The 12,018-nt window shown below is 43.3% G+C and overlaps 1 protein-coding gene across 2 annotated transcripts in view; it reads left to right on the top strand.

Moving 5' to 3' along the window:
- RFX7 (regulatory factor X7) overlaps positions 1–12,018 on the top strand; it is a 125,067-nt gene that overhangs the window by 89,464 nt on the left and 23,585 nt on the right. The window contains exons 1-2 of one of the 2 annotated variants that reach the window (XM_075897301.1): positions 2,949–7,789; positions 9,963–10,083. In XM_075897301.1, the coding sequence (XP_075753416.1) occupies positions 7,713–7,789; positions 9,963–10,083 (198 nt within the window). In that variant the 5' untranslated portion in view covers positions 2,949–7,712. Of the gene's footprint in view, positions 1–2,948; positions 7,790–9,962; positions 10,084–12,018 lie in introns of those variants that run through there. The other variant, XM_075897300.1, reaches the window with a different exon arrangement.

Below are 12,018 nucleotides of genomic sequence, written 5' to 3'. Positions count from 1 at the left end.
CGCATGGTCCATTAGAAGAGCTCAAGACCTCATATAAAAGATATGAGGCCTTGAAAGAACATTTTAACAGTCAGACACAGCAGCGTAGCATGCTGGATAGTGCTCTAAGTGTGAAGTTTGAAAGTTGTTGGGAATTGTGTAGTGCTTGGTATATATTTACAAATATCAGTGTCTTTTAATGAATTATTCAGTGTTTACATTTGTAATGATTATGTTATAGCTTTTAACTCAACGTGAAAGTTCTGGGATCTTGCTCTATTACAAGGAGTGTGTACTTTGAGTAGTATGGTGCATTGTGTAGTATATGTATTAAGTAATAAAGATGAACTTGTTTCCAAAAAACAAAATGGCTACGTCTAGACTGGCCACAAATTCCGGAAAAGGGATGCAAATCAGGTAAGTCAGCATAGGGAAATCCGCGGGGGATTTAAATATCCCCCGTGGATTTAAATAAACATGTCCGCCGCTTTTTTTCCGGCTTGGGGAAAAGCCGGAAAAAAAGCGTCTAGACTGGCGCGATCCTCCGGAATAAAGCCCTTTTCCGGAGGATCTCTTATTCCTACTTTCAAGTACTTTCTGCCAGCCGTACACTGTATGTGGCTCTCTCAGGTCAGCAGATACGAAGCTATACTTTTCTTCGTTGTTCTCCAGTATGGAGTGGTAGGGGTAAGTTTGCAGCTTGTTGCCCTGAGGTTCCTTCCCCTGGATTGGGCTCTTCTGTGCTCAGCTAGTAGGACTGTCTAGAGTCTCAAAAAGATCCTGTCACACCACATAGTTGGACTCTCTGCCTCATCTCCCTCCTTCTCTTCTGGCCCCTCCACGGTATTCACAGCGGTCAGGGGGTTACTGAGGAGGTGTCTGCCAGATATGGCATGCAGCTTATTTAAAAGCAGTATGCCTGCTGCCTGAAACCACAGCAGCTGTTGGCCTTCGTGCCCTTGTGATGTGCATGACGCAGTTTCTTCGCTTTCACGTGGCACGGCTGCTAATCCTGGTCATATCCTTTTGCCTGCATCCCCAGTGCAGTCTTTTCATAGATGTTCATGTTTCTTTGGCTTGTCCATAGCTGTGTCTTCCCAGCTCCTTCTCATCAGAGGCCCAGAAGAGCCAATATCCCCTGCCTACTTGTAAGGAATCAGGCCCTGCAGCAGAGCTAGTCTCTGGGCAGCCTCATTAGTACAGATGGTTTGTGGCAGGCTGCCTGCTTTGCCAAATCACTTTTTTTGGTACAGAGGCCAGTAGCCTGGTTCTTAGGCAGCACTGGCAGCAGTTAGCTGGATTCTCCATGCTCCTGCCGAACAGTCTCTCTGCTGATTTGTTACGTTCTTCCAGCAGAGTCTATGTGGTCCCCAGCCATTCCTCTGTCCTGCCCCAGCCTTGAACCTCCTTCCTTTGCCGGCCCCCCTGCTTGCTCTAGCTCCCCTTCTTTTCCATCTTCCAGTTTGCCTCTAGCTCTGCACTCAGGTGCACATCAAGAATTTGAGGCCCGCCCCACCTTCTCAGTTGGGCTGCGCAGTAGCTGCTTAACTGCTCCTGAGTGGGGCCATGTATAGGGCAGCTGCCCTGACCCAGGAGCAGCTGGGCAGCCACCACGTGGTCCTGGTCCCAGCTTTAGCCCTTCTCCAGGGCTGGAGCTGCAGCCAGGGTAGGCTTTGTAATGCATAGGCGGCAGCAGCTGCTCTGGGGCCAGGGCCTGAGCCACTGAGTGGCAGACAGCAATGGCTGCTCTGGTGGCCAGGGCCAGAGCTGCCGCATGGCAGGCAGCAGCAGCTGCTCCAGCGGCTGGGGTCTGAGCTGCCATGTGGGGAGCAGCAGCTGTTTGGTGGTTTGGGAAAGGTGTTAGGGGTGGGTGGAGAGCAGCAAACGGCTGGTGGGTAGGAGCTTTAGGAAGGGGGCAGGAAGATGCAGCGCAAGGGCATCACCTCAGGTGGAGTAGAGATGTGACCCTAGGGAAAATAAAATTCAGTTCCTATGCACTGTACCATCATATTCATACTTTTTACAAGACTACAATAGATTTTCAAAGGTATCCTTTGAAAGTTCATAATTTGCTAAATATTATTTTCCTGGTAAAATATATCTGGCGACATTTTATGTAGTTCTACAGTTCTTCTGTATGATGTTTCTAAGACCTAATACAAATCTGAGGGTATGTCTACACTGCAGAGTTTTTTTTCAGAAAAACAACTGTTTTTCTGTAAAAACTTCACTTATGTCCACACAGCAGTTGTGTTGTTTCAGGAAAAAATCGAAAGAGCAGAGGGGTTTTTCTGACATTGGTAAACCTCTTTCAATGAGGAAGAAGCCTTTTTCCAAAAGAGCTGTTTGGATGGGGAAGAGGGAGTTCTTTCAAAAGAAGAGGAAAGAGGAAAAAGCACAGGTGACCTTTTGGTCACTCCATCCATAGGAATCACAGCTTAAATGCGAGATAGCCTCCATTCAGTGTGGACACTGTCTTGAAAAAGCAGATGGCTTTTTCAATGCGCTTTTTCTGTGTAGACCCGTGGTCCCCAACATGGCGCCCGCGGGGGCATTTCCATGCGCCCACCAGGTGCTCGGGGCTGGCCTGGCACCGGGCGCATGGCGGGGGGAGCACTGGCCTCAGGCGCGCGGCGCTGGCGGGGGGAGCGCCGGGCGTGCGGCGCATGGTGGGGGGAGCACTGGCCTCGGGCGCGCGGCGCTGGCGGGGGGAGCGCCGGGCGTGCGGCGCATGGCGGGGGGAGCGCCGGCCCCGGGCGCACGGCGCTTGGCGCGGGGAGCGCCGGGCGCGCGGCGCTTGGCGGGGGGAGCGCCGGGCGCGCGGCGCATGGCGTGGGGAGCGCCGGCCCTGGGCGCGTGGCGCTGGGCGGGGGGAGTGCCGGGCGCGCGGCGCTGGCGGGGGGAGCGCCGCCCCGGGCGCGCGGCGCTTGGCGGGGGGAGCGCCGGCCCCGGGCATGCAGCTATGGGGGGGGGCCACCCCCGGGCATGCGGCTATGAGGGGGCCGCCCCTGGGGCGCAAGTGTCCCCGCCCCCTAGCGCCCAGCGGGCGAACGGCCACGCCCCCTGGCACCCGACAACCTCGAAAGGTTGGGGACCACTGATGTAGACGCTCTCTTTCGGAAGAAGTTTTTTCAGAAGATGTCTTCCGGAAAATCTTCTTCCAAAAGAAGCCTGCAATCTAGACATAGCCCGAGGAAGCAGCCTACACCAGTTCCTCAGAGACAAAGAACTAACCAGCAGTTCAGCCAGGTGTCTGCATAGTGAAAGAGACTGTCATCATATTAAGCAGCCATTTTTTGGTAGGTAGAAGAGGGTGAGTGAGAAATGTTATACCGTGGCAGACAGACTTAATGTCACTTGAACCTAACTGGAGATGATTCTCATAGAAACTAAATGCTATAAGAAGGGACAACACAGGACACAAATCACCTTGCTCTCCTCATTTTCTACTCGTGGCATCAACAAGGTTTGAAAGATAAAAGGAGGGACTTGAACTGGGAGAAAGGTCCTGGCTGAAAGATCCAGCCAATCTGCTGTGAACATATGGCAAGAGAAATCCTGTTGTTTTAAGTTCACTTAGCTTTGTTAAATAGGTCTTAGTTTGTGTTTTACTTTTTATTTCTTTGTAACCAATGCTGACTTTTTTGCCTCATTACCTACAAGCATTTAAAATCTATCTTTCTTTAGTTATTATGCTTGTTTTAGTCTATTAACTAAGACAGAATATTTGGATTGAATTGTTTAGGACTCTCCATTTGAGGTAAGAGGGGTTGTGCGTATCATTTTTTTTTTATTCGTGAAACAACAAACTCTTTATGAGCTTGTAATTGTCCTAGAGGGAACTGGGCAGTACAGGATACACATTTCTGGGGACAGTTCTGGGACTGGGAATTTGCTGGTGTCAATGTTTGTCAGCAGTGCCTGTCTAGAGTACTCATATGATTCACCTGGACATGATTTTGCATGCTGCGTATGAACAGACCAGAAGTGTAAAAGGCCCCCTCCCCTCCCAAGCTGGAGAATTATGGGGACGCAGATGTTCAACCATCCAAACTGTACCCTGGTGAATGTCACATGCACACAGGACAAATATAATGCTTTATCTCCTCCAAGTTTGGATGCTTCTAGTAATGGGGAGCTCAGCTCAATTTTTAGAAGACTGTTAGTTTGAATTATATTGTGAGCTCACTGATAGGAAAGACAAGCTGTCCTTCTGCATTCATATTGAACCATGAACACTGGCGGTTCTCAATCAATAACGTCTGCAGACTCCAGAGATAAAGAAGTCATAAATTAAACAATTAATTCCAACTGTGTGGGAGGAGGTAATATCTTATTTGAACCAACTACTATTGGTTTTGAGCTTATACAGAATCCTTTTTTAGATCTGGGAAAGGTACTCAGGGTGTCACCACTAAATACAAGAAGGAGCAAATAGTCTAACATTAGGAATTTACACATGTTGTAAGGAACTATTAAGACTCTGCAGTCTTAAGCCATAAGAGGCTTAGTGGTTTACTGACTGCAAGCTCGAAAGCTTGTCTCTTTCACAAACGGAAGTTGGTTTAATAAAAGATATTACTTCACACACTTGGGTGTCTCTAGTGTCCTAGGATCAACATGGCCACAACAACACTGCAAAGGGTTAATTATAACCTAAAATTTCATTAGTCTTTTAAGTTAAGATCCCAATGCAATTACAGAGGAGTTCATACCTCTCAGGGTCTTCATTACAGGGTCCCCTGCAGACTCGGAAAGAAAGCACTTTATCAGTTTGCAATTGGTTCACATTGGGATAATTTTATTTGCAAAACACAAGTGATAATTTTTTTTTTTAAGGAAAGCTGAGATTCTCCAAATTTGGACATACCATGGAAGCCACATAGATACATAAAATGGGCCAGATCTGGCCTGTGAATTAGGTGTGTGACCTTCTAGTCTAATAGATCTTACCATGATAATGTTTTTCCTGGTATTTTATTGTTACTAAAATAATTTAAATTTGATTTTGTGAAAAAAGAAAATCAGATGAGCTGCAGGTTAATTTAAATTAAATTTGAATAAATGGATCTAACAATGCAGTGAGTAATCGTGCAATAACACAATGGATTTCAGGAAGGCAGATTTTGGTAAGCTCATAGAGCTGGTAGGTAAGTTGCCATGGGAAGCAAGACTAAGGGGGAAAACAGCTGAAGAGAGTTAGCAGTTTTTCAAAGGGACATTATTAAGGGCCCAAAAACAAGCTATTCCACTGTGTTGGAAAGATAGAAAGTATGGCAAAAGACTGCCTTGGCTTAACCAGGAGATCTTACATGATCTCAAAATAAAAAAGGAGTCATACAAAAAGTGGAAACTAGGACAAATTACAAAGGATGAATATAAGCAAACAATACAGCTATGCAGGGGAAAAATTAGAAAGGCAAAGGCACAAAATGAGCTCAAACTAGCTACAGACATAAAGTGTAATGAGAAGACTTTCTATAAAAGAAGCCAGAGGAAGACCAAGGACAAGGTAGGCCCATTGCTTGGTGAGGAGGGAGAAACAGTAACTGGACATTTGGAAAAGGCAGAAGTGCTTGATGACTTCTTTGTTTCTGTCTTCACCAAGAAGTCTGATGAAGGAATGCCTAACATAATGAATACTAGTGGGAATGGGGTAGATTTAGAAGATAAAATAAAAAAGAACAAATTAAAAATAATTGAGAAAAGTTAGTTATCTGCAAGTCACCAGAGCCTGATTAAATGCATTCTAGAATACTCAAGAAGCTGATAGAGGAGGTATCTGAGCCTTTAGCTATCAAATCTGAAAAATCATGGAAGATGGGAGAGATTCCAGAAGACTGGAAAATGGCAAATCTAGTGCCCATCTATAAAAAGGGAAATAAGAACAATCCAGGAAACTACAGACCAGACAGTTTAACTTCTGTGCCAGGAAAGATAATGGAGCAAGTAATTAAGGAATTCATCTGCAAATACCCGGAAGATAATAAAGTGATTGGTAACAGCTAGCATGGATTTGTCAAGAACAGATCATGTCAAACCAATCTGATAGCTTTCTTTGATAGAATAACGAGTCTTGTGGATAAGGGTGAAGCAGTGGACGTGGTATACCTAGACTTTAGTAAGGCATTTGATACGGTCTCGCATGATCTTCTTATCAATAAATTAGGCAAATACAACTTAGATGGGGCTACTATAAGGTGGGTGCATAACTGGCTGATTAACCATTCTCAGAAAGTAGTTATTAATGATTCACAGTCATGCTGGAAGAGCATAACAAGTGGGGTTCCGCAGGGGTCTTTTTGGGGACGACTTCTGTTCAATATCTTCATCAACAATTCAGATATTGGTATAGAGAGTATATTTATCAAGTTTGCAGATACCACCAAAATGGGAGGGATTGCAACTGCTTTGCAGATTAGGGTCATAATTGAAAACTATCTGGACAAACTAGAGAAATGGTCTGAGGTAAATAGGATGAAGTTTATAAGGACAAATGCAAAGTACTCCACTTAGGAAGGAACAATCCTTTTCACACATACAGAATGAGAAGCAACTAAGAAGGAGTACTACAGAAAAGGATCTAGGGGTTATACTGGACCACAAGCTAAATATGAGTCAACAGTATGATGCTGTTGCAAAAAAAGCAAATATGATTCTGGGATGCATTAACAGGAGTATTGTGAGCAAGACATAAGAAGTCATTTTTCCACTCTACTCTGTGCTGATTAGGCCTCAGTTGGAGTATTGTGTCCAGTTCTGGGCACCACATTTCAAGAAAGATGTGGAGAAATTGGAGAAGGTTCAGAGAAGAGCAACAAGAATTATTAAATGTCTAGAGAACATGAGCTAGGAGGGAGGTCTAAAAGAATTGGGTTTGCTTAATTTGGAAAGGAGAAGACTGAGAGGGGACATGATAGTGGTTTTCAGATATCTAAAAGGGTGTCACAAGGAGGAGGGAGAAAACTTGTTCATCTTGGCCTCTGAGGATAGGAGAAGAAGAACAGGCTTAAACTGCAGAAAGGGAGGTTTAGGTTGCACATTAGGAAGAACTTCCTAACTGTCAGGGTGGTTAAACACTGGAATAAATTGCCTAGGTAGATTGTGAAATCTCCATTTCTGGAGATATATAAGAGCAGGTTAGACAGATATCTATCAGGGATGGTCGAGACGGTGCTGGGTCCCGCCGTGAAGGCAGGGGACTGCTGGACTGAATGACCTCTCGAGGTCCCCTCCAGGTCTAGTGTTCTATGATTCTAACACAGTTCTAATTCCAACTTCATTTGGATACTAAAATAGTGGGTGTAGACCAGCATAATTTCATGTCTATCCTATTTAATCAGTAGCCATTTACTAAAGAAAATAGCCACAGTTATAGACACAAATCAGCTTGTACACAGCTTGATATTCAACTCTGTTGCCTTCCTTTGCCACTCCACCCGGTAAACAGAGACATCTAGTAGCAGAATAATAAACTAAGCTTGGTGGTTTTAGGGTGCGTGGGTGCAGGGTCATGAACCTTGATAATTATCCCTTGTTTTAGTGGTTTTTGTTACCTAACAATGGCACACATCTGAACATGCACACATGACATCAACATAGGTGCACAAGACCTAACTCACTCTGCTCACAGATGGAAAATCCTAGAGGGAACACTGCCTGCCGCTCCCACAAGGTTCCCTTGGTTCCTTCTCCACTCACTCCTCTCAGCTGGCCAGGGCTTCTGTCTGCCCATGTCCCTGCCTGCAAGCTCCTCCCTGACCATGACAGTCCCTCTTGCTGCTTGCTCCTTTTGTCTGTCTGGCTTGGGGTAAGTCATGCAGTGACTGTGTGACAGCCATTGCAGAGGTGCTCACTAGGGTTTAATCCTTTCTCCCTTTATAATAGCAGATTACTGGATCTGAGTACCCTCCACTCATGGAAAATGGAGGTCATTATCTATCAGCCCTGTATGTTCTATGATGTCACTGTGATAATAATGACAATTCTGAATAGTAGATAACTGTCCAATAACATCTTTGTAGTAGAGCAGCTTTTCTTGTTCTCTGGACTGATTCCCCCAGCCTGAATTCTCCCCCATGTGTAACTGCTGGCATGCCTCCCCAGGCCAAGAAGGACTCTTTACAAGCACCATTTTGGTTTCCAAACTTCCAACTCGAGCAAACTATCAGACACAAAAGCAGTTCCTTGGCCCATCCTGTCCTACAGCTTCCCTGGCTTGTCTCCTCTTCCATCTCCCTACTGTCACTCCCTCTCAGCTGAGCTTTTAGGCTTTTATAGGGTTCCCCTGAATCCTTCCCACTTAGGTCATACACATTCAAGAGATAGGAGTGGCCCACATCTTCTATAAAAGGAACAGGCCACCCTATTATATTGACAATTAAAATATGTTTTGCCTGTATCCCAACACCTTTAAAGTCATCCATATTAGTCATGATTTCAGGAGGGAGCCTTTGGTTGGCATTCTGAGATACAGAAAATAACTGCTAATTACTGCCATTGCTATTCTTGCTGTAGCAGGTGGTATACTGGAAATGAAACTCTGGAGTGCTGTAGCATCTGTAAGTTTCTCTTATCTATGGAATCATTGTGTTTTCTCTGTTTATTTTTAATTAGAAAGGCTTTTGTTATATTCATAAAAGGTGAATTTTGCTAGCATACATGTGCTTTGTGCTGTTTAGCTAGAATACCAGGCACTATGGTTTGTGAAAAAGTGCTCTATAAGTACATACTGATCTATAAATTATCATCTAGAAATTTACTATATGGATGTCGTTCCAAAGTAGCTTCCATTATTCCCTGCTTTAACATGCTTCTTATGTTCCAGAGCATTCACATTTTGGATTGAAATGATTTGTTCTTATTTTGTTGTTCTTGTTGAAGGCCACATTTTGGTGGGGGAGGTATGGATGGTAGAGCAAAATGACTTCTGCAGTTGCCTGAGCATTGGAGGAATTGGGAAAAGATGCATGCATCCTTAGATTAGTATAACTCATTTCCCTAAATGTACAGGAATATGCTATCTGCTGTATATTTGAGAGTTTGTGCATCTATTTGTGTGTCTGTCCTTTGGTCTGTGAGTCCGTTTGTTCAAGAACTCCTCTTAAAATGGTAAGAGCTAGGACCACCAATTTGGTATGCAGCTTCCTCTTATCATAACTTAAAGCAAGGTCAGGGTTTGGATATATCACGACAAGGGGATCTGATTGTTTCTCATAAGCATCTATGAACCAATATAATTATGCCACATTATGGGATTGCGCAGCTACCTTTTTCTAAACCAGTAATTGGAACAGTACAAAAACTCTGTGTAGACCAGGTCTGGAAAAACAGGGGGTCTGCTAAACCCATATAACCAGTTTTAAACTTACATAAGTGTGACCACACAGCAATTTGCCTCCGTTTAACCGAACTGGTTTGAACAAACCAGGAAAGGAATGTGTGAAGACAAATTCTTACTGGCTCTGTAGCTCATTCACTAGTCCCCATTAGTGCTCATGCAGGGACTTCCAATCTATTGACATATAGGCAAAATCTCTCACCCTCATTTCCAGTTATTCATATATGACTTCACACCTTGTTACCCCCAGGCAATTAACCCGTATGTTGGCCATTCAGATTTCTCCTTTTATCCAAGCCATGTCTTAAATACATATAATGAAACATGATGAAATGGTAACCACATTGTATAGCAAATCCTAATCATTCTCCAGGTAATGTCACTGTGTATTAAATCTTCACGACTTGCCTTTGAACTTGGAAGAGTACAGGACAGAAATGGTATTAATAGCTCTGTTTATGTATTTTTAATGTATTCAGTTCATTGTGAATAGATTCATTAATGTTAAATGTAGTTCTAAACCTAGATGGGTCTCGGGGCTTTTCGTTTTTTTATTTTGAAGCCTTTGTTGGAAGTCTACTGTTTAGGAGGGCCTTTTGCACTGCTACTAGTCTCATTCACGTTTTCTCTCCTTCTCTTTCAGGAGCTATTGTGACAATCTTGGCTACCATCCTTTAAGTGCTGCTGACTTTGGAAAGATCATGAAAAATGTCTTTCCAAATATGAAGGCCCGCCGTCTGGGCACAAGAGGCAAATCAAAATATCCTTTGCTAGAATACTTTCCAATAATCTCTTCTGCGCTTGCTTGAAGAACATCTGTTGTTGTATCTCATCTACCAGCTAAATTTAGAAGTAAAATTAAATTAAGGAATGCAAACAATTTCCCCAAAGTGCTTGGTAGAATACTTGGAAATTTGTTAATCTTCTGACATTAAGATGTAAGACAAGTCTTCAGAAATGTATCTGTTTGAGTTCATTTGATTCTTAATGTTTAGTTATTCCTGTAGTTATTTACCCAGATAACCTAGTTTTATCTTGAAGAATAAAAAAGTTTAGTATTAAATAAAACAACTTGCATTAGATCCATGCAATGCCTTTAATGCCATAACAACTCAAGTAAGGGGAATTAACTTCTTTCCTTGTACTGTATCAGTGCAAATTGGTAAGAAATTTGAGAAATGAAGCCATTGAGGTCTCTTAAGCCATGATAAATTGTTGTTTAAAATTGACACCTCTCACCACAGAGAAGTGCTCAGGCTCTAGATCACCTTTTTTGTAGTGGGAGAGGGAGGTTAATTGTTGTATAAAAGAAGAGAGGAAGGAACGGCTGTCAGTGAGGAAGGAGCTCTGAAGTGTGCAAGAATCCACAAAACAATTAGCTGGTGATTTAAGATTAAACTTAGGGATACCTCCAAGGATGATTTCAGAGCACAAATAGATATCTCTATTTATAAACAGGGCTGTGCACAATTCAAGGCATTAAAAAAGCCAATAGGGCCACTTAATGTCACTCCATCACTTAACAGGCAGCCAGTGTAAAGAACTCAGCTCAAGCATAATATAAAAAAGTTTGCTCAAGCCAGCAATTATCTGTTGTTATTATTATTAGCCATTATTATCATGAACAAGCAGTGAAAAAGTCCTGCTAGGAAGGAACTGCAGTATTAAAGGCCATGAGAACATCTGTTGGTTTTGTGAGTTTGTCTGACATTAGGGATCAGCATGTATAAACTGTAACTGAAACACCCGTATTCCATGTCTAACAAGATAAGGTGTTCCTGGAAAAACTAGTTGAAAACTACAGCCAAGTTATTTAATCTTGCACATTAGTCTGAATTAGTCCACTCAGTAAGTGGAGACATGAAGTAGAGGTGTTAGAGGTTAACTGGTAACCCAGTAGGCAGACAGTTTACCAAGTAACCGGTTAACTAGCCTGGCAGGCTGGAGCCTGCCAGCAGCTGCAATAGGGCCAGCAAAGGCCCTGCCATCAGAGGCCGTGGTGAGACCACATCAGTCCCCACCAGCTGCAGTGGGATGAGGTCAGAGCAACCCCTTCCTCAGCCATGAACTGTTGTGCCATGGGCAGGGCAGATTAACTGGTTAAAACTAGCATTTTACCGGTTAACATTTTAAACATTAATTAACATCCATAACATGAAGGCAGTGAGAACTTCTATCAGGAAGGATTTTGTCTTCCTAAAGCTGAGGGTCAATCCTAGTGCCTACACTGGAAAATTATTTTGAAATAATTAAATTTAAAATAATAACTCCCAAAATAACAAAATAAAATAGTGTGTCCTCACTACAGGGAAGCCTTGAAATTAGTCCAAGGCAGGTTCCAGTAATGTGGATGCGCTACCTCGACTTAGAACCCCAGGAAGCACTGGGGAGTAATTAGTTCAAATTACTCTGGGGAGTAGTTATTTCGTAATAGTAGTACTAGAGCATCCATACTAACGCTATTTTGAAATAACTATTTCAAAATAAGCATTATTCCCTGAGGAAAGCAGGAGTACTGTTTTCGAAATAACCGGCCTGTTATTTCAAAATCAAGGGCTTGGTAGTGTGGGCACTACGCCAAGGTTCCCACTAATCTTTACCATCTATTTGTGGATTTTTCCCATTCAGGTACAGAATGAATTTTGTTATATGCACCAAGGCACGTGTGAATATGCACCACCAGTAGACACGCAAATCTA

Source organism: Pelodiscus sinensis, chromosome 14 (genome assembly GCF_049634645.1).
Source record: "Pelodiscus sinensis isolate JC-2024 chromosome 14, ASM4963464v1, whole genome shotgun sequence".
Classification (NCBI taxonomy): Eukaryota; Metazoa; Chordata; order Testudines; family Trionychidae; genus Pelodiscus; species Pelodiscus sinensis.
The sequence above is the reverse complement of the archived record's forward strand: the minus strand, read 5'-3'. Positions and strand labels throughout refer to the sequence as shown.